Source organism: Solea solea, chromosome 10 (genome assembly GCF_958295425.1).
Source record: "Solea solea chromosome 10, fSolSol10.1, whole genome shotgun sequence".
NCBI classification, from domain to species: Eukaryota; Metazoa; Chordata; class Actinopteri; order Pleuronectiformes; family Soleidae; genus Solea; species Solea solea.
In genome coordinates, this window is record NC_081143.1 from 17,717,762 (window position 1) to 17,739,033 (window position 21,272).

General features: G+C 40.8%; 1 protein-coding gene across 4 annotated transcripts in view; it reads right to left on the reverse strand.

Moving 5' to 3' along the window:
• The window catches only part of rhbdl3 (rhomboid, veinlet-like 3 (Drosophila)), a 49,757-nt gene that overhangs the window by 7,684 nt on the left and 20,801 nt on the right, over positions 1 to 21,272 (reverse strand). For 2 of the 4 annotated variants that reach the window (XM_058641258.1, XM_058641259.1), the window contains 4 exons: positions 12,397 to 12,555; positions 6,691 to 6,915; positions 5,579 to 5,727; positions 2,114 to 2,226 (listed from right to left, as the gene is read on the reverse strand). In XM_058641258.1, coding sequence (XP_058497241.1) covers positions 2,114 to 2,226; positions 5,579 to 5,727; positions 6,691 to 6,915; positions 12,397 to 12,555 — 646 coding nt within the window. The remainder of the gene's footprint in view (positions 1 to 2,113; positions 2,227 to 5,578; positions 5,728 to 6,690; positions 6,916 to 12,396; positions 12,556 to 21,272) is intronic. The other 2 variants (XM_058641261.1, XM_058641260.1) reach the window with 1 other exon arrangement.

Below are 21,272 nucleotides of genomic sequence, written 5' to 3' on the forward strand. Positions count from 1 at the left end.
CTAACATTGAGCTTTGAAAAAAATGATGTACTTTTCCAGGTGTGTCAGCTGTAATGACAGTGTAGTATAGTGGCGTAATAACAGCGTCTGACTCACTCGGTCACTAAATACTGTTGTGTAGAGTCATCTAAGCAGCTACACACACACACACACACACACACACACACACACATATGAGCAGTGAAAAGTCATGTGAATTTCTTTTCTTTTATAAATAATTTGTCAAACATTGGATGATGTATTATTGACAACTACAACAATTTGCATTGTATATATAATCATATAGTCATATTTAGATTAACCATCAACCATGAATCTTAATTGCAACCCATGCACAGTCATTTTGCCTACCTTGGTTACACCTTTTCCAAGCACTGGATATTAATTCCTTCCTTCCTCTACACACACACGCACACACACACACACACACCTCCCTCTCTGTAGATACTAGGTTTAGGAAGTGTATCTCAGCAGCAGGGTGACCTCCTTCTCTGTAATTACCGTGGTTTAATGACATTATTTTAGTGTCTGTGTGGATGTTTGTTTAGCACAAAAACACACTGACAAGGACACAGTCTGGCCCCAGGAGGCCTGTAGTATATTGTGGCATTTTATTTATCACTGCTACTTTTCCGCGCATCAGGGAAAGAAATAGGGACATTAGAGGATATTATAATGCACATCAACACTAACCAAAAAAAATAAAAAATACAAATCAACTATTTTTTCTTTATGTTGCGTTTTATGTGTGTGCCACTCTCTGGCCTAACTATTATGCCGACTCTCACTGTGTTGTTAACTTTATTGTCCATGTGTTTATTGAGCCTGTTATTGTGCACTTGTCTGCCTCAGAATCTGTCTTTCGCTCTTTTACCAGGGAGAGCCCTATTTTATTATATCTTCGTCTGCTGTCCAGAAGAGGGTACCGCTGTGTTTAGACGCAGGTCCATTGTTTCCATTAAAGCATCTAAAGTGTCCATTAGAGTGTCTGCCGGGCGCTAGAGGGTTACTGACCTCTCTCTGAGTCATTACTTGACCCTGAACTCTGCCTCGACCCCCTGTATGCGCCAGCTGAGCCCTTCTCTGTTCATTGCAGCTTGTTGTGTTTCATCGCTCAATCCAGCAGCAACATTGTGTGTTGAAGTTTTATTGTTGTTTGGGATGTGATAGATAGATAGTTATTTATTTATTTATTTATTTAACCTTCCACCTGTTAAAAATGTGCCAGAATGGAGTCGACAATTTTAATTGTTGGTCAATTTAAAAAGAAGTCGGATGTTCATTTCCTCAATTCAGTTTTAGGTGGATGCTACGTTGTGTATAAACTGACTCCAGTTTACCATAGAAGCAATCACAGTGAAAAACAATAAACCCAGACATCATCGCCATAACAACCAAAGAATATTTCCTTTCTTTCACTCAGTCGATATCTAATTAAAACAGCAGACCGCATGTGTGTGTGTGTGTGTGTGTGTGTGTGTGATTTATGGAGCGTTTCCTCCTGATTTCACAGAGAGGTTAATGATATAGGCAAACACAGGTATCCCCAGGGTGTTTGTCATTGACCCCTGCCACTTTCTCTCTCTCTCTCTCTCTCTCTCTCTCTCTCTCTCTCTCTCTCTCTGTCTGTCTGTGCGTTTGTATGTGTGAGCCAGAGAGAGACACACACACACACACACGGAAACGGCACGAGATGACATACTTATCGTACGCTTTACAATAATTAATTTTACATAATTATAAATCAAATCATTGTGCCATTGATTTATATTCTGCACTTCTTTTTTTCCTTTTTCATTATGGGGAAAGAAACCAATACTCAGCCGAATGACTGAAAAACTAAAAAACAGCCCACAAGCTCACACACATGAAGAGAAGCGAGGTTGGTAGGGTTTTTGCAAACCTTTTCTGGCGTAAAACTGACTTTTTGTTGTGGTCCCCATGGAGGCCGAAACCTGGTCATAATGAGACAGAACCTAATTTCTGAGGAACTGGTTAAAGGCTAAGCTTTGAATTGTGGTTAGGTTATGTCTCTGTGTCATGTTTTTGACTGTGTGTGCGTGTAAGACAGAGAGAGAGAGAGAGAGCAAGAGCGAGAGAGGGAGAGACTTACCTGCCAGCACACCACACACATAGACCAGCCCGATCCTTAGTGCTCCATGGACCATTTCTAGAGGGACTCCAACCAGCAGCAGCATGGCCATGTTCAGGCTGAGGTGCTCAATGCTGTAAACACACACACACAAATGCACACAAATATAACAAAATTATCAAAATTGACTTCAAAAATATAAATATATAAATATAAGCAAAGAGAAAGAGAGATATAGAGAGAGAGAGAGAGAGAGAGAGAGAGACATACACTCACTGCATGTCCTTCATGGCTCAAAGTCTAACAGCCAAATCTCAGTCAGCAGCTCAGACACATTTGGGTGTCGCAGCAGAATCTAAGAGAACAGAAGCTAGAATAACCTGGTTGGTCTCTCTTGCCACCATCACATTCTCTCTTAGCCTTGATCAATGTCTCCCACTCACTTCTATCACTTTTCATTGAATTACTGTGGTCATCTCATCTCTAATTTGCTGAGAAAGATATAACAATAAAAGACAGGGAGTAAGAGTAACCTAATCACAATTCAATTCACCTATGGTGTGAATGTTACAGTGAATAAATGCTTGGTTCTGCTTGTTTCTGCATGCTGGCCCTGTGATGGACTGGTGAACTGATCCCAGTGTTGCCAGATGGAAAATACAGAACTATCATAAGGTGACTTTAAAATGATCGTATTTTGACAAATATTATTGTACACAAACTTGCAAAAGTGCCAGAATACTACATTTAATAGCAAAACTATGCCGTTAACGCATACACTATCGAAGAGAAGAGAACAAAGAAAATAATGCCAGCCACACTAAAGAATAATTTCAGTGCACAACTTATTTAATAGTTGAAAACTCAAAAACTCAAACTCAAAATGCTGTTTTTACCATTTTGCTGAAGCGGTGATTGACTGACAGGCTTATTAAGGTGATTGGTTAGTTGCTCTTAAATCACAAACAAGGTTTGCAAAGCTTTTAGTGAAATGGCCAAACTATCATACATTTGACATTTTTTTTTAAATTATTGATGGTACATCATACAGTGGGAGAAATGATCGTACAAATACGATAGTTCTCGCACATCTGGCAACACTGACTAAACCCCACCTTTAGCCCAATGTCGGCTGGGATTGGCTCCCGCTTCCCCCTGCGACCCGAAAGAGGATAAAGGCTAAAAATGAACGAATGAATGAATGAATGTTGCAGTGATCAAATAGACAACAGGGATAGTTTAAAATGCACAAAGACAGCTCCGCTCCACAGAACACTAACTATCTCTCCCTGTGCTGCTAATGAGTTTGTGAGTGATGGTCAACACTCTCTGGCAGATCTATGTGAAGTCCGATTGTTTACGACACCAGCATGCTCCACTAGGGCGCTCAACAAAACACTCACTTGTTTGTTTTTTTTACTTCACTTTTAACTTTAGTTCAGTTTAATTCAACCAAACCGCTTAACACTATAAGGGAAACTGAAGTTTATATGAGGTGGTTGACGTCAACGTTCAACAGTCATTTACCATTTTCAACAAAGCTTTCATGACAGAGACACAAATGTGCAGAAGTGTTTAGAGCCAGGGTTTTAATTGTGCACAAAGCTAATCTTCCTGAAGTGCTGCAGATGCACTGCGTTTGTGTTACAGAGCAAGAGGAAGAGACACAGAGAGATGCTGCTTGAGTAAAGCGCTACAGAGGATTGTTGTGGGACCAGTTTACTCTGTTGATTATTAGTGAAGAATCAGGACAGCTGAGCTGTTGACAGGATTATATGGTTTGTAGACATGCATATGAGTGCATGTGTATGTGAGCGTGAGAGAGGGAGAGGGGGAGAGAATCATCAGTAAGTCATGAAATCCTTTCAAAAGACAGTGTCAGTTTGTATGATGTGAGCTTGAGTTGAGCTGTATACATGCACAGTACATTGTACACGGGTGAAAAATGGATCAGGAGCACACAGTGTTGTCGGTTTTATTTCTGCACGTGACTTTTGTTCAAGGTCATTTCACTGTGGCACTGGTGTGTTCTCACTATCCTCACCGCCAAATGAAACCAAAGAACAACAATATAGTACATTATACATGATGACGTTATGAATCCCATTTTAGAGACACTGTCACATTAGGTCACTTTGCCTCCCACACAAGGAATATGGATTTTTTTTGGACAAAAACAAAAAAAGTAAAGGATTATTTTTCTTAAGATTCAACATGAATAGGGTGTTTTAATTTCACTGTATGATTGGTGACACCACTCCAGGGATGTATGTAAGAAAAACATACTCCACACACTCATATGAAGTATGCAATCTGTATATTGTGGTGATTTGTGATTAAAAGGAAATCAGCGTTGGCAAGAGCTGGTGAAGCATGTTTATATACAATTAGTGAGGCAAACGTAAGCATTTAGAAACATGATATAATGATTGAAGCATGCTGATGTTTTTAAAAAGATTCTCATCTAATTTCAATGGCAGTAATCAATGAATTGGGCAAGAACTAAGTAAGTATGTGCGTACTGCACACATGGCTGCACAGAACACGGCATATGTCTTTGTTAGATATGGATTCAGACACACAGTCTTTATTATAGTCACTTCCTTTTAAGGGCAGTAATCATTTCAGTATATTCCTGTGCGATCAATGCATGTTAAACATCTCCTAGCTCCTCTTTCTTTCATCCCTCAATTCATCCTCTACTCTACGTTTTATCTTTTCACCACCCACTATCATCCTCGCTCATGCTTCTGCCCAGAAACTCATAATTAAATTACCTTTTTATTAGCCCTTTCTATTGCCTGAGTCGACTGCCCAGCAGGGTAATTAAACCTGGATAACCTGGTCTGAGCTGGTAATAAATAGAGGAGAGAAGAGGAGGAGAGGCTGGATGCATTTTTATCAAGTTATCTGTCACGTCAATCTTTTGCACTTTCTTTTAGCAAACAAGTTAGTAAACTAAATGTGACAGCAGCATGGGAGCAAATGTGCATTACACCAATAATCCAATAATAATGATGTGATACATTCTCCCACAATTTGTTTATTTGTTTTGTGACGTCTCATAGAAATGCTGTGTTCTGTATCCCCGTTACCTTCTCTCTCTTTTTATTAAATTCATTTGCTCACTGTGTTTCACTGAAATCTAATTGCTAATAGTCCAAATGTAGCGTGTTTATCACATGAACTCCGCAGAGCCCTGTTCAAATGCCACAAACCCAAACCACCTGAGGCATCACAGATTTATAGTACCTCTAATATTTTGCCAATCAATAAGTCATCCCTGTGGTGTCACACTTTCACACTTTTGTGGACTTTTTACCCCTGTTTATGTCATGTAAAGTGAGGCATTTTCACTTGATCCAAACATGAGCAGCGGACTTTGTTACGGAAGCACTTAGCTTTACTGCCTTTCTTAGAATGCAGCAGGGTGCAATGCTGATAATTAAAAAAATTAATAAATACATAGGTGATGTGAGAACTCACCCAGTGTGCATGAAACTGTAGCTGAGATACCTCCAGGCCTGGGCCCGTAGCTGGGGATGGTACGGTAGTGGGCTCTTTAGGAATGATGGGCTGGACACCTGCAGGACAAAGCGGTCCAGCTGGAACCCGTAGTACATGAACACGGCGACCTGAGAAAGGACAGAGTGACGGACACAGAAGTGGGTGGTTTCAGGAGGGATTACTTTAGGGCATGTGTAGTAATTTACTCATTTACTGTTTTTTATTCTGTGTATTGCAGGTTTTTGCTGGTATACAGTGTATTATTCTGCAGCTGTTAAAGAACAAAATATGTTTGATTTGATTTGAAACTCTCTGAGGTTAAAGCTCCAGTGAGTAACTTTTAATGATTTTTGTTGTTGATGTTATTATTCTGCCTCTAGACCCTGACTGAGGGAGCATTTTCAAGTATACAGCAGCAGCAGCAGCACACGAGCAGACTGTGTGGCAAGAAGTATTTATCTGTCAAACTGCAGCTGTCTCACTTTTACGAGCAAAAAAGTCTGCCTTGACATAAAATGAATCATTTCTCTGTGCAATGTGGAAATGTCACAGGGTGACACGGAGATATAAACACTGCCATACTGAGAAACACAGAGAGTGCTGTGTGGAGCTGATAGGCTTAATCAGGCTACTGAGTTTTGGAGCGACAGCTCAATAGTCCGGAATCAGATCTTAGGTACGGAATTAGTCACAGGCTTGGAGTCGCTGTCAATCTGGAACTCATTCCCCAAGATTTCCCCCCGTTGGAGAGCGACTCAAAGCCCTTGACTACTTCCGGTCCATTGAGCTGTCGCGCCAAAACTCAGTAGCCAATCAGCAGACAGCTTCCATGGTCAGAATCGTAAATTAAGAAACCATGGCGCAATGGACACATCAGGGAGCGCAACCGCAAAAGAGTTGCAGCAAATGACAAACAAAAAGTGTATTTTCAAACAAATAAAATACAATATTTTTGAATGATTAAATCGATATTTTATTTGAAATTTGTGTATTTCGATTTTGGGGTTCATTTGTGTTTGCTCAATTCCTAAAGTGTTGTGAAAAGTGTTGCTTGAAAACATTGACACAAATCTAATTCCATAACAGCTCACCTCAGCAATGGTGATGGCCAGAATGAGCAATGGAGGGGGACAGTAGGTGTAGCTGTCAAAGTACCACTTGCGGTCGACCTCGCGGGGCAGCGTCTCGTAGGCGACATGTCGAACCAGCCGCTGAGAGAGACCCAGGCCGACCTCATCTCTGAGACTGCAGCCTTTGAGCTGTCTGCTCCCCTGCAGAATGGCCCTCCGAAAACTGTTGGAACGCTTGTTACTCATCTGGAGAGAGGAGGGAGGGAGGAAGAAAGGAAAGTGATGAATTCAGTGAAGCGCAGGTGGCCTCAGAGACAGGTCCGAGAGTCATTTTTATGATTTATACGATTTTAAGATACATATACATAGATTTCAAGTAGTTTATCTGTAAGTTTGTTGTCTTAAAACTCACATCATACCTTATTTTATGTTGCATATTCATGATGTATTCATTGTACAACAACTTTAGTGCCTCAACACTCTTGGGTACAGGCCACACACACACACACATTGACAGGCCCCTCCCACGTCACAGCGACAACAGAATGCCTGTATCATCACCTAGCAACCAACAAACCCGTCTCTTTATTTCCCTTTATTCCCTTCCTGTCAATGAAGTGTTCATTTCCCGACACATATTTGTCCTCTTTTAAAGGACAGGAAGTTCACAAACAGTTCATTACTCAGACTTTTTACATTTACGGATCTGTTATTTACAAATCCAATGAAATTGTTTTTTGGTTTTCTTTTTCTTTTCTTTTCTTTTCCCAATACTTTTCCGAGCACAGGTGCCACATCTTTACAAAATTTATAATAAGTTGATTTATTTGTCAGAAAATCAGTTTTCCAAGCACAAATGGCAAACATTTGGTTGTTCCAGCATCTAAAATGAAAGGAATTAGTGTTGGAACAATAAAGGATTATGTTCGTTTTAGGTTCTGGGCTGTATCTTGATACAAACAAGCAATTTAATGACATTACCTTGACGTCATTTTTGCCAAACTGTTTCTTGATGTTTTACAGATGAACATGTTGACCACACAGGGCCACACACGCACACACACACACACACACACAACTGGATGTCTGAGGGAAGGGCTTGGCGAATTCTCTTCATGAAATATTCCATGGAGCTGAGAAACTTCTCCAGCTGCCGTCATCTGATTACACCATGCACAATAATTGCACAGAAGGTCACAGAAGGATCACGTGCTCTGCAGTGGTTGCCACTTTTAGCATTTACAAAATTCAGTAACAGTGCACAACCGGAGAGGGAGGCTTAGTGAGGAGCTTAGTTTTTTTTTAATAGAAATTGAACAGCTAACCTTACAACCATAGGGATTTGCGTAAAGGGGGCATATAGGGACAAACATATATAAAGCAAAATCAGTGGCATCCTTTGTACAGAAAGGTGTTTTAATAAATAATACATTTAAATGTCAAGTCAAAATCTAAAACTCTGAGACAGGCAAGAAACTTTTGCTGTATCTTTGCATAAGCATAGGCTACGTTTTATCACAGCTGTAGTAGTCTCAGCATTCTGCCTGAATCACTGCTGTCACCAGGCTGTGCGTCTTTTTTGTTATAAGACTCTCTATGACAAAGCAGTGACTCTTCTGTCCCGTCTCTCATTCGGTCTCTTCCCGTCTCTCTCTGTCTTTGTCTGTTTCTCTGTTTACAGTATGTAATTCTTCATAACTCAGTTCTGCTGTTGGTTTGTGCCTCCAGGATACAGATGTGCCACAAAGCAGATGTTTTTGAGGTAATATCAATGTGATATTGCTTTCAGCAAGGGAGAGAATGAAGAATTGTGCCGTTGTTCAAAAGTGCAACTAAAGTCCAATTAAAAATAAAGCTCTTAACTTTTAAAAACGAATAAATATGCAATGAAGCTTATATTTATTCCACAGCAGATGAAACTGAGCAATAAGAAGTGTTCTGGCGTAACGATGAACTCTAAGAACAACTTAAAAAGTACAAAGGCAAAATTCATATTCATAGTCAACTTAGGGGAAAAATATAATACAAAAAAGAAACAAAAATGAATACTCATGTGAGGACAGATAGATACAGTACGTGAGCACCAATACAATCTTTGTACAAACAGTCGGCTGTTAGGTCTGCCGGCGCTGTTAAATGAGACTTTTAGTATCTCTGCAGGGATCACTGTTTGGAGATAAACTTCAGAAAAACCCAATTATTCCAGCCTTTATGTCAGGCAAAAAGAACTGTGGGAAAATGATTACAGGTCACCATGGCTACGTCCATACTCTCACGCACAAACACTCGTGATATAACACACATAGAGACCTCCCCGAGGCGGGCGGGCTCCATAACAACAGAGTCAATTCTTTGTGTGAAGTGACTGCAATTCCTCTCCTCTTTGTACGACACAGCCAGAGGAGGAGGAAAGGTGGACGGGACAAATCGATGTGCAGCCATTAAGAGACGATAACACTGTTTGATCGATGGAAACCACAGAGGAGATGGTCATAAGTGAGTGAAAGACGGAGGTGGAAACAGAAGGAAAGAGAAGGAGAGGTACAACAGCAGTGGACGTAGCGGCCTAAATTATATTTATCACAGAAATACAATTCATCGGAGAAGTAATAGGTGGATGTAATAGCCTACATCTTTTTGCTTTCCACTTTCTGCAAAAACCTGCTCAGACTTTACAAGTTTGAATGCTGATGTTGGACACACTCTAACTGGGAGATTGGATAGAGTTCAGGTTTTTTGGACAAAATTGCTGCCACAAACGTGGAAGGATACTGTCTAATATAAATTGTCTTATTGTATATTTCAGGATTCCCCACGAATGAAAACAAGAAGCCTCGCCATGACCATGAAAAATACTCAAATAGAAAAAGCAATCTAAGCTGTGCGAGGCATCCACAGCCCAAAACAACATACACACACGCAAGTGCAAGTGTAAGCACATACACATCTATAATTAGCATTCCACCATTTCATCCGACTGGGGCAGAAATAGAGCCGTCGGATGTGTCTGCAGATATTTTGGGAAGTGGAAACCTATTAATGAGCAAGTTTCTGCCCAAGGATGGCTGTGCGTGTGTGTGTGTGTGTGTCTGTGTATATGTGTGTGTTTGTGATGTAACAGAATGGTAAAGAGATGGGAGTATGAGACAAACGCTTACTTCAAGAGTAAACAGTGATTTGAACGCTGACTAAAGTCTGCCACGTCATTTATGGGCAGACATTCAACCTGCAACATGCACTTTAATAGATACACCTGGCGACCAACATGTTAACACAAATCTAATCTAATCAGCCAATGACATGACAGCAATCCAGTGCATTTAGACATACAGACATGGTCGAGATGACCTGCGCAAGTTTAAATGACTTTGAAAGTGACATGGTTATTGGTGTCATACAGGTTGGTCTGCATAAAATGCTGATCTACAGGAATTTTCATGCACCACCATGGGGTTTGAGAGAAAATATCCTTGTCCTGGGAGAGGTATCTCTCCTCTGTGGCTCTTCCTGAGGTTTCTCACAGTTTTTACCCTGTACAAGGATTTTTGTTGAGTTTTCCCTCACTCGACGTGAGGGTCTCAGGACAGAGGGTGTCACTCGCTGTACATAGTGTAAAGCCCTTTGAGGCCAATTGTGTTATAATAAAATTGATTTGATGCGAGAGGTCAAAGGAGAATGGCCACACTGGTTAGAGATGATAGATGATCATCTCTGAATGTGCAACACATGGAACCTTGAAGTAACAAGGTGCCACTCCTGATACTTTATTAGATGACCTTTCATGCATTCAGGATTTTTGATTTTAGCATGACCCACTATACCGGCAGGACTAAATGCACTAGTGTGAAGTTTGGCTTTCAGTGACAGAATATGAAGTTATTGTTTGCTACTCAAAGAAACTTTAAACAAACCTTGTATATCTGATGAATATTTATCTCTTTAAAAGTAACTGCCTTTGTAAAAAACAATCGTTTCCGTGCTTATTCTTAAACAGTACAGCAAACTACCACAACTACAAGCACTAAATTCCCCTCCCACTCAGCGTATTGCTCTCTGTGTTCGGCTTATGCTTTTGCAGCCTCTGTGAATGTAAAAGCCAATGAGGGGGTGGACACAATATTGACTAAGGGAAAAAAAATCTACACACAAATGCAGGCGACCCATTCCTCTCTGTCCCACTTCCAGCAGCACACCATGACCCACAGCCGGTCACATGACATGAATGCACAAGAGAAAACCAATAGCAAAAAAAATAGACAAACTCTTTTTTTTTTCAAGCTTCCCACAGGCCTCATTCCTCACCCACTGGATCTGACAATAAACAGCTCTGAAGAACAAGCGAGAAAGATAGAGACGGACATGCGCACACCCACGGATAACAATTAATTCCCTGCAGTCATGACAGAGGCCCTCAGCAATCTAGTAGCTGCTGTTTACCACGCAACTACTCCCACTCCAAGACCACACAGCAGCGGGTCAGCAGTTCAGCCGCTCATGAGGGGAAGTGAGGAGAAGGTGGCAGAAAACAGAAAACGAGACGCTTATGAGGCAGCAAGCACAGCGGGAGACGCCTGAGTGAGACTGCGGACAATCAGCGGCAGTCAGTAGTTTGAAGGTGAAACAGAAAGTGGAGCAAGGTGAGCGTTAAGAGGGGGCATTTATCACCTGAGTGAAAGTCATTTCCTAATAGGAGAGAGTGCACACCTTGTAGCTGAGATGATCTTAAAATATGGCTTTTGGGATAGATGGAAAAATATACTGTGATGTTTTTAAAGAGCCTTCACCAAACCTGTGTCAATTTCTACCACTTATTACTAAATCTACTCGGACATGCACCAAAGTATGGACATTTATCTCAACACTGCTGAAGAGGCTGTATGTGAGAACACAAACCTCTGCGGTGGCTTCCTGTAGCTTTGAAAAAAATATGTTTATCTTTATTTTTACTTTTTTCAAAGTGACCACTTGTTTTTTAGGGATCAAGGCAATAAATGAAAGTGGTTTAATATTTTTTCCACTAAAATATGCGTCACATCCTGTGCCTACATCCCAGAACCCGACAACCTTGTGTTTGAAATGTGGAGAAACTTTCCCAGCACTTAAATGAAGACATTTGTACATAAAGAAGTACACATTAAGCAGGCTTTCTCAAGCCTTAACAGTTTCTACTTTTACAAGCTATTGGTTTATAGTATATCTATATATAAAATATTTATACATGATGTTATCTTCATTATATGGCTTAAATGTGACTCCAGATTGCATTTATTTGGGTGGAAAGGGACAGAATTTATGGCTTTTGGAATGGCCTTGACCCCTGGCCTTGACAAATATGTATGTGAAAGTGCAGCATAAAAACCTCACAAGAAGAAATTCACAGCAAGTGAGTGTTGTGCCCTAAGCATGCTGAAATGTTTCCTGCTGTTATGAACGCATCTGACCCAGACAAGCTCCTGCTGTGCTCTTCATATGAGAACATCCCACTTGAAACTGGATTTTCTTACACAATATCTTCAAGTTCATGTCTGGCAGCAGCTCAAGTGACAAGTCATAGTATACCACACGTATGGGTCATCTATCTGTATGAAAAAACAGTGTGCAAGAATGTATATATGTGTAACAGTATATCAAATAGTTGATCAGTTAAAATATTGATCTGTTGATCAGTGAAGGCCACAATAACAGCAATGATAATACTGGTGTCAGTGAAGTATAAAAATATCTCACCAGGTTCACAAAGTCCTGGTAGCAGATCTTTCCATCAGCATTGCCATTGGCGAGGGCCAAAAGAACTTCCAGTTTGTGGGGGTCCAACTCAGAGCTGTGAGCCGCCAGAAGGTCCCTGAACCGCTCTGTACTGATGAAACCCGAATTCTCTGGATCATACTACAAATGAACGCACACAGACAAGTCAAGATGAGACGAGTCTACCATTCAAAAACAATAAAAAATAAATAAAACAAGAACAAAAATCTGACGATAACTAAAATGTTACTTCACAGGCAAGACATTGATTATACACTGATTATATGAATGAGCACCAGATACAAATAAACATGTTAGAGGTTCATGAATGGTCAGTGACGCCCATGAATAATGCCCATACAGCCAAACATCAAAAGATTCAGAAAGAAAAAGAAAGAAAAAGAGGAAAACGTCAGCAGTGAAGTCTCTTTTTTTTGTGAAAAGATATAATTGCTCGAAAAAAGGCCAAAAAAAACGCAGAAACACAGCAGTCATTTTTCACCGCTCTGGGTTTCAGTGAAAAATGACATTGAGTGCAATTAAGCACTGGCTTTTTTCCACTCTTATTCACAGCCAGAACAAAGCAGGCATTCAAACATAACCTACAAACACTAGATATTTTGAAGAGAACCAGGATTTTTTGGAAAAGGGAAATTTAAAAGACCATTGAAGCAGTGATTACTTAGGCACTTTAAAGTGAAAAGAGCTTTTTCTCTAGAGTTATTACCCATGATACTGTAGTTGTAAATGCCTTTCTGCACTTTAAATACTACTGCTACTTCAAATCTTGACAGGCAGTCTGTCTGTTTGTCTGTGGAAAGCCTCCTAAGTGAAAGTGACTGAGCAAAGACACTTATCACACATATCACACATCAGCTGGTTCACTGGTAGTTCTGCCCAACTTGCTAGAATCAAGCTGACCGTGATACACCTAAAATATGAATATAACACAAACTGGTGTCTGCCGTGCGTGAGTTGGTAAGAGGTAAGGTGTTAATTACAATTAGGTTAAGGTTTGGGTTAGGTTGTTCAAAGCAATGAAAATCAAAGCAGAGTGCTAACAAGAATAGATGAGCAATAATGCATGCTTTCGCTCAGTCTGTACGTGCATGTGTGTGTGATCTCCAAACTCAAACACTTCTGAAGCAGGAAATAGTGAATGTCCATAATGTAGGTGTATGCATGCACCATATGCGTGTGTGTGTGTGTGTGTGTGTTTGTGTTTGTCAAATGCCAGACACCAGGCTACAGCAGGTGCTCTGTGCTCCACCAAATGAGATCAGGCTCTGACTCCTGTTGTGTTTTTTTGGTTGTTGTTTTGTTTTTTTTTTGTTTTTTTTGTTTCAATTGTTACAAAACAGTGACAAGGCATTTTTTGGTCCTTGTTACAGCTACAGTTCCAGTACACTCACCACTCAGTGTCGTCTTTGAGTAATGGCTGGAATAATCACTTGTTCACCAGTACTTGATGATGTTGCCTTTGGAAACACGAAACAATGCTGCAGACAAATATGGGGCATGCTAATGAGGTTTTAACTGAGTTTAGACGGAGAGAGCGACTGCTCAGATTTGAACAACGTGCAGAGAGACACCAATCTCTTTTGCTGTGGACAGACACCTCCCTTATCGAAAAACCTAAATGTCTCTTTGTACAGGAGCAAGCACAGGAGCAAGGTTACTTCTGTCCCAAAAAAGAAACACTGCTAGCGTTGGTACCCTCCTTCTCTCAAATTGAAATATTCATGAATATTTCTGATGTTTCGGTAAAGCTATACTTTCTTACACAAAGAAGTAAAAATAAACACAAGGCAACTGTACAGTCCACACAAAGAATGGACCTCCTCTTGCAGTAAATCAGTTTCTGCCAAGGAGACGTTGTCATGATGATGTAACATCAGCCAAAGACAGTTATGCCACATAGTGTGAGGCCAAAACAATATGTTTTCTGTTTGTGTGTGTGTGCGTGGGTGTGTGTGTGTGTGTGTCCTTGTCATATTCTTTGTCCCTGGCAGCAGGGTTTTTTCCAACCAGGACTAAAGGATTACAGTCCAGTCCAAGACCCTCAATGGACACCTCCCCCCCATCTTTCTCTCTCACACACACACATACACTCACTCCAGCCTCCTCTCACCCTCCTCACTCCACCCCCCCCCCACCCCCCCCCCCCCCCCCACACACACACACAGCACCCCTCCCTTTACCCTTCACTCATTTATTCACCTCTCCTTCACTTTCTCCCTTTGCCTTTTCTCTCTCAAAGCAAACAAGCCAACTCCTCCAGAAGATAAATAAATAAATAAATAACTATTGAAATAAATCGGGCTGTTATCTCTACTACTGTCACTCTTTGACACAGGCATCCATATATTATTTTTTTTTACACACACACACACACACACACACACACACACACAAATGCTCCCTGGCTCCATTTGGCAACAACACCGGCTTCATAGCTGAGTGGACACTCTTTGAATTCAACAGGCAGGCTGCTGGGGTGGAGCTAGAGATGAACACAAACTCAACAATGGGCCTGTGACGGCAATTTCATGCAAGGTTTATCCAGTCCCTTCACTCCAATTAGTGGTAATTTCCTCCCGATGCAGCCGGCGGTCTATGTGGAGAAGGACCTGATTTGACACAAGAACAACTCTCCACCAAGGTCTTCTAAAGCTACAATAATTGTTATTAATAACTCAATCTTTAACCTGACAAAAAAAAAAAGGAGAATGAACGATGCCAATGTCAGATGATGTTAATGTAGAATAAGCTCTTTTCCCTCAAGGTGCAGACGAGTGGAAAAGATTCCATTCATGATTTCAACTTTGCTCAGTTGTTCCTGATTTTTGACATTTATCAGGTTCGGCAGAATTTCTACACTGGAACATTTTCATGAGGATGCTTTATGTCTGAGCTCCATAAGACTTGTTTTGCGAACAGCAAAAGGGGGTGCGCTTCAAATCCCTCAGATTACACAGGCATAATAATACCACAAAAACATGCCCAACAGGCAGCTCTCATATCGAGGGCATCCGAGCACGCTGGTGTCAGTGTGGAGCAGCAAAACAGCAGAGGCAGGGAGCAAAACAAAAAAAAAGAAAAAAGAAAAGAGGGGGTGGGGGGAGCAGACTGGACACAATGCTGGGCTTTTTTGCCGTCAGCCTCATTTTCACAAAGCTGAACATTAAGGTACCAGCAGGCACTTGGTAGCCTGGACAAACAGAAAACCCTGTCATGCACCATAGACATGTGATAATTGTATAAATGTAGTGTGTCGTCAACAGAAACATGTATTATTTGAAGTCATGTAATCTTTAATGTTTAAACGATTTGTCAATCTGTGCTGTAACGACTCTTTTTTTTTGGCAATAATTAAGAGCAAAAATATAAAAAGTTGATGAAAACGTTTTTTTTCTAACTTATCTTATACCGAATCAGCAGGAAAAGGAAAAACCTTAGAAAATGACAACATCTCAGACAAGATAGTGCTGCCGTGATGTGTCGATAAAATGTTGGCATGGAATTATGATGAAGATGTCATCCTGTCAGTCACTCGTGCACTCTCTGCTGTCATCTTTGTGATGACACAGAATCACTGTGACACAAACTGACAGGGTAGGAAATTTAGTCTTCGAGGCTTTGAGAATCGAGGCCTAACATCTAATTTCACACTAGGAAATAATAAGGTTATTCTGGGGGGGTTCACGCAGAAACTTACATGCATGTCGCAGTCATATCACACGTGACCTGTCTCATGGGGATGAAATCATCAGCAGGTGTGGCTTCTTTCCAGTGGTTAGTGTCAAACTCTCTATATCAGTTATGCTTTTTAATCAAGTAAAAAAAAAAAGGAAAAAAAGAAAAGAAAGTTGTCAAATACTGCAACTGAAAGCTTTATTATTGGACCTGCAAACACTCCATTCCATCCATCGTCTACTGCTTTATCCTCCACATAAGGTGGGAGCGGTGGGAGCTGTGCCAATCACAGCTGACATAGGGCGATAGGTGGGGTCACATAGAGACAAACAACCATGCACTCTTACCTATGGTCAATTTAGAGTGTCCAGTTTACCTAATGCTTTTGGACTGTGGGAGGAAGCCAGAGAACCTGGAGAAAACCCAGGCACACACGGAGAGAACATGCAGAAGGACCCTTGTTTCAAACCAGGTCGTGACCCCGGGTCTTCTTGCTGCAAAGGCAAGAGAGCTAACCACTACACCAACCGTGTGGGTCCCCCAGCAAACACAAATAACACTAAATCCAACAAATGCCACAGGCCTCACTTGGGAATTCTACTGGCAAACATTGTAATATTAGCAAACAGAGCTACAACTGATCTGCTTGGCAACATGCATGACGGGACTGAGGGAGGAAGAGGCATGAAGAATAAACACCAGGAGCTGCAATAATCGTTATTAAAAAGAATCTGAGATCACTAACTTACTATCTGACCACAAGTGTTTACATTTTCTTTAAATTTGTGTTTCTATATAAGTTAAAACGTGTTGAATGTGATATTGATACCAAATGACAAATCTGCCAAATGCAGTCAGCATAAATGCATGACTCTGAAAATATTAAGCACAACAACTGTTTGGCTATTTCACTGAATTTCACACTCTGTGTGTTTGCAGCATGTACACAGCCTCACCTGCAAAACCTCTACAGAGTCTGATGGTGAGACAGACTGTGAAGGAGAAAAACAGCATCTACTGAGCTGCAAACTAAACAAGCTCTTTAATACTGGTAGGTGTATCAAACAAGGCAGAATGAAAGCACCGGATTCCCTAAGATATATTTAGTCGCGTTATCTATGTCTAACATTTTTTTATCTGCTGTTTGCTTTGTCTCCTGTTGTCTTTTATGTCTGTTATATGGTGTTTATTTGTGGTAATTGTCTATTCCATGACACATAAACATCTGTGGAGTGGCATAAAAACAAGGCAGCCAAGACAGACTAATGACCTGTATCTGACGTTAATGCAGCCCATTTAATGAGCTAACAGCGTGGCGTTCTTCTCCTTTTTCTCTTATAAAGGTTTCCAGACTGAATGGCTAATAGTTTGCAGTGTTCAAAAACCCCAAAAGTTGCCCATCAATAAAAATGCAAAAGTGCAATAGCTGCGGACTGAATAATAACAATAAGTACAGTGCATGTGACGGTGAATATCGCTGTAATTAATGAAAATTATACATGTGTTCCAGCAAGGATCAAAATCACTGATTAGCACATGAAAAGCTGACATTACCCAAAGAGAGAATAGGGGGGCTTATTGACTTTAGTACCTAAAACACTGGCAGGCAATTAGAAGCATGTTGATTAACCATTTAACCTTAGTGATTACTGAGGAGCTGTGGGCGACTCTCTATTTTTATTTGAAACACACAATTTCAATCTTGCTTACTCTTGACTATAACTATTTGTTTTGATATGAAATATATCAGGATTCTGGCTAATTGTATTCTCTATAGTGCAATATATACATAAAAGAAAAATGTATCCAAATGACCTACAGGAGATGATTTAATGAAAAAATAAATACATAAAAACTGCTAAATGAGCCTTTAGTCAGAAAGGAGATCATTTTGTGACAGGAGGGAAACATGATTCACATAACATGTATATGCTCTTTTGAAGCATTTTAAAATGTTAATCTTCTGCACTCTACATTCTGTTAATAATTTTAGCGTACATTTCTGTCTCATACTGCACAATCATATCTCATGCTCCATTTCAGTCTAACTTTTTGTTTTCTTTCTCTCTTTTTATTATTCTGTACTCTGTATTGATCTATTGAGTTGCCCTTGTGTATGAAACGTGCTTTACAAATAAAGCTGCCTTGCCTTGCCTAAAATAAAAAATTGCCTTAGAATATGCCTTTCATGTGAACATCAGGCAATCACGAGCTTCCTGCACAAAATGACACAGTTCATTTAACAAAGGACAGCTCGGCCCAAATAAACCTGAGGCATGAACCAATAAAGAAGACCAACGAAAGAGCAGTGAGAGAGGGAGAGTGGACAGAAAGAATGTTTACACTCTTTCCTTTCACATCAGCCCACAATGTTAACATTCTTTCTGGTATGAAAAGGCCCCCATAGTTCCCTGACAGAGCTGGAAACGGTAGGGTTGAGTGAAGGAGTGCTCCCTTTGTTACAGTTTGCAGTCTCAGCATTAGATGGCACACGATTTAGACAATAATTTGGTTTTCTTAATGTCATTTAAACAAGTTAGACTAAAATCAAGCTAGTTTTAATCGACCTAACATACCTGGATAACGCGATTGATAGTCTGATTCATAGTCTGATTACTCCTGCATGTATACGTTTAGTCAGACTCAGAGTCAGTCTGTGGAGGCCTTAGCTGGATTAAACTGTGCATGTAAATGTACTGACACATTCTTACACACCGGACCCTAAGAACAAAGAAGACACATTAGACATTCATACACAAGGCTTACATGTCTTGCTGGTACCGAACACAAAGTCTCAGTATTCCCTTCATATGGTGCAATTAGGGGTTCTAATAAAAAGCCAGCCTTGTTAGAGTGGGAGAAGCTCATTAGTCTCCGCTAATTAAACTGAAGTACCAGGGAGGACACACAAGACCAGGGGCATCTCATTCACTGACCATCACACCACTCACACACATACAGCAGGTGCAACTGAAACACACCAACACTAGCGCACCCTCTCACGTTAATGAGGATTTTCCAGTGCAATGTCTTCCCATGTCTCGTTCTGTTTCTGTCTCACCACATACACGCCATTCTCTGTTGTCATCCCAGTATCTGACACAGCTCAAAGAGCACATTATCAGTGCTGTTGGTCACAGGAGGCCAGCGAACACCCTGTGGTTTTAAGCACTTATCATTAGATCAGACTTGGTCTTAGGAGACCAAGTCCAGTTCAGGTTGAATGAAGATGACAGCTTGTCGGTGAGCTACCGCTCTGAATAGGAGGCCCGGAGGGTCAGGGTGGTGACAAGGAGGTGGACACTGACAACGGCCAGAAAACTGCAGTCAACACTGTGAGGCAACCAGATATGATGTGGACATGAATGGACGTCCTATTGTCAGTGATGGTGATATTGTGTTGGTGTGAGTCTGCCCTTTCAGCATTGTCGCCATGTTAAGATTTTGTGACCGAATGTTCACAGACATCCTTCAATTAGACGTCACCAGCTGTCAATCACACTCATATCGTCAATGTTACTCTAAATGGGACATGCTATTGAAGAAGAACTGAAACTACTTATTAACTACTCAGAAAAATGTTTACTGAGTGAGTAAATCAAGTTCATTCACACTACGTTGTTGAAATTGGTTTTGGTAGTGTCGAGTCACTGACACCTCCCCTATAACAAGTCAGTGAGTCAACCACACAAATAATATTGAAGTAGTTATTTAAAAAGTCCAGTGTGTAACATTTAGGAGGTTTTATTGGCATGTCCGTGCGATCTAATAAGTGTATAATGGTTATTTCCTTTAAAATAAAAATTGTTTTTGAATCAGCCTTTTGTATACACCTTCAGCACTGGCCCTTGCTTTATGGAGCACTGTTATGTTTCTACGACATCACCAATGGACAAACCCTGAGCGAGTGCATTTTGAAGCTGAAGCTTACTTTACAAACAAAGAAATGTCTTTTCTGGTATGTAAAAGCCACCATAGTCCTTCGTAATAATAATCTGCAGTCTCACCATTAGTGTGCGCTGCACTTTCAAGGTACAATTGCTGAGTTTTGACTGCACATTGAAGATGATCTTTAACAACCGAAAAATGTTCCTTTTAAAAAAATGACTTGATAAAGATCTTAGTTTTTTTTTTTCTCTCGATAATTCTTACACACAGACATGGACAAATGAACATGTAAGCCAACACAGCACTAAATATAAAGCGCCATGCTCACAGGACTAATCTCTACCACAGTCTGTGTCTGACCTGACGGCTCAGTCTAGCGTGGAAGCTGACAGAGGTTGCAGTCAGTAGCCAGTGGGTTGTTTCATTAGCCTCTGACAGAAAGAGAATTCAGGTACACAAACAAAGGCAGTGTTGCACAGAGGAAGAGAGACGTAGAAGACACACAGGGATCTTGAAGCATTTAACGATACAGACTTAAGTCTAGTTGTATCTCAGAGGACAACACCTTCTCTCTGCACTGATGAAGAAAGACATCTTGACTCACGTGACACTGAAACCTGATGACAGTTTCCTTAAAAAATCCATCCCGTTCGGTACTCATGTCACTCATGTCTGTCGCGTGTGTACCACTCAGTCCGTTCGATTCATACGTTCAACGTTCCATACCAACGAAAACGGTAAGTCCATTACAGGGCCAACATAGAGACAAACAACCATCCACTCTCACACTCACACCTACGGACAATTTAGAGTGTCCAATTTACCTAATCCCCATATTGCATGTTTTTGGACTGTGACAGGAAACCGGAGAACCCGGAGAAAACACACATGGGGAGAACATGCAAGTCTTCTTGCTGCAAAGGCAAGAGTGCTAACCACAACACTGACCGTGCAGCCTCTCACTTCTCATTCCATTTTTTAATTTCTTTATCATCAAAGTGTTCAAATTTGTCAGCATTCAACTGGGAACCAATTTCCACTTGAGACGAACAGAGATCCGCAGATCCAACATCTCTCTACTGGTGTCAGTTGACAGTTGAGTGACACAGTGACAGCACAGTGGGGTAGGATGTGGAAGAGATGGATGTGATGAGCCGTCCCAGTTTCACACCATTAATTACCCAGATATTACCTCTCCCACTGCGAAGATTCTGCAAGGAAATGTCAGCCCTCTGACTCAAATAAAGACCAGATTGCCATGCTTGTCACGCCCC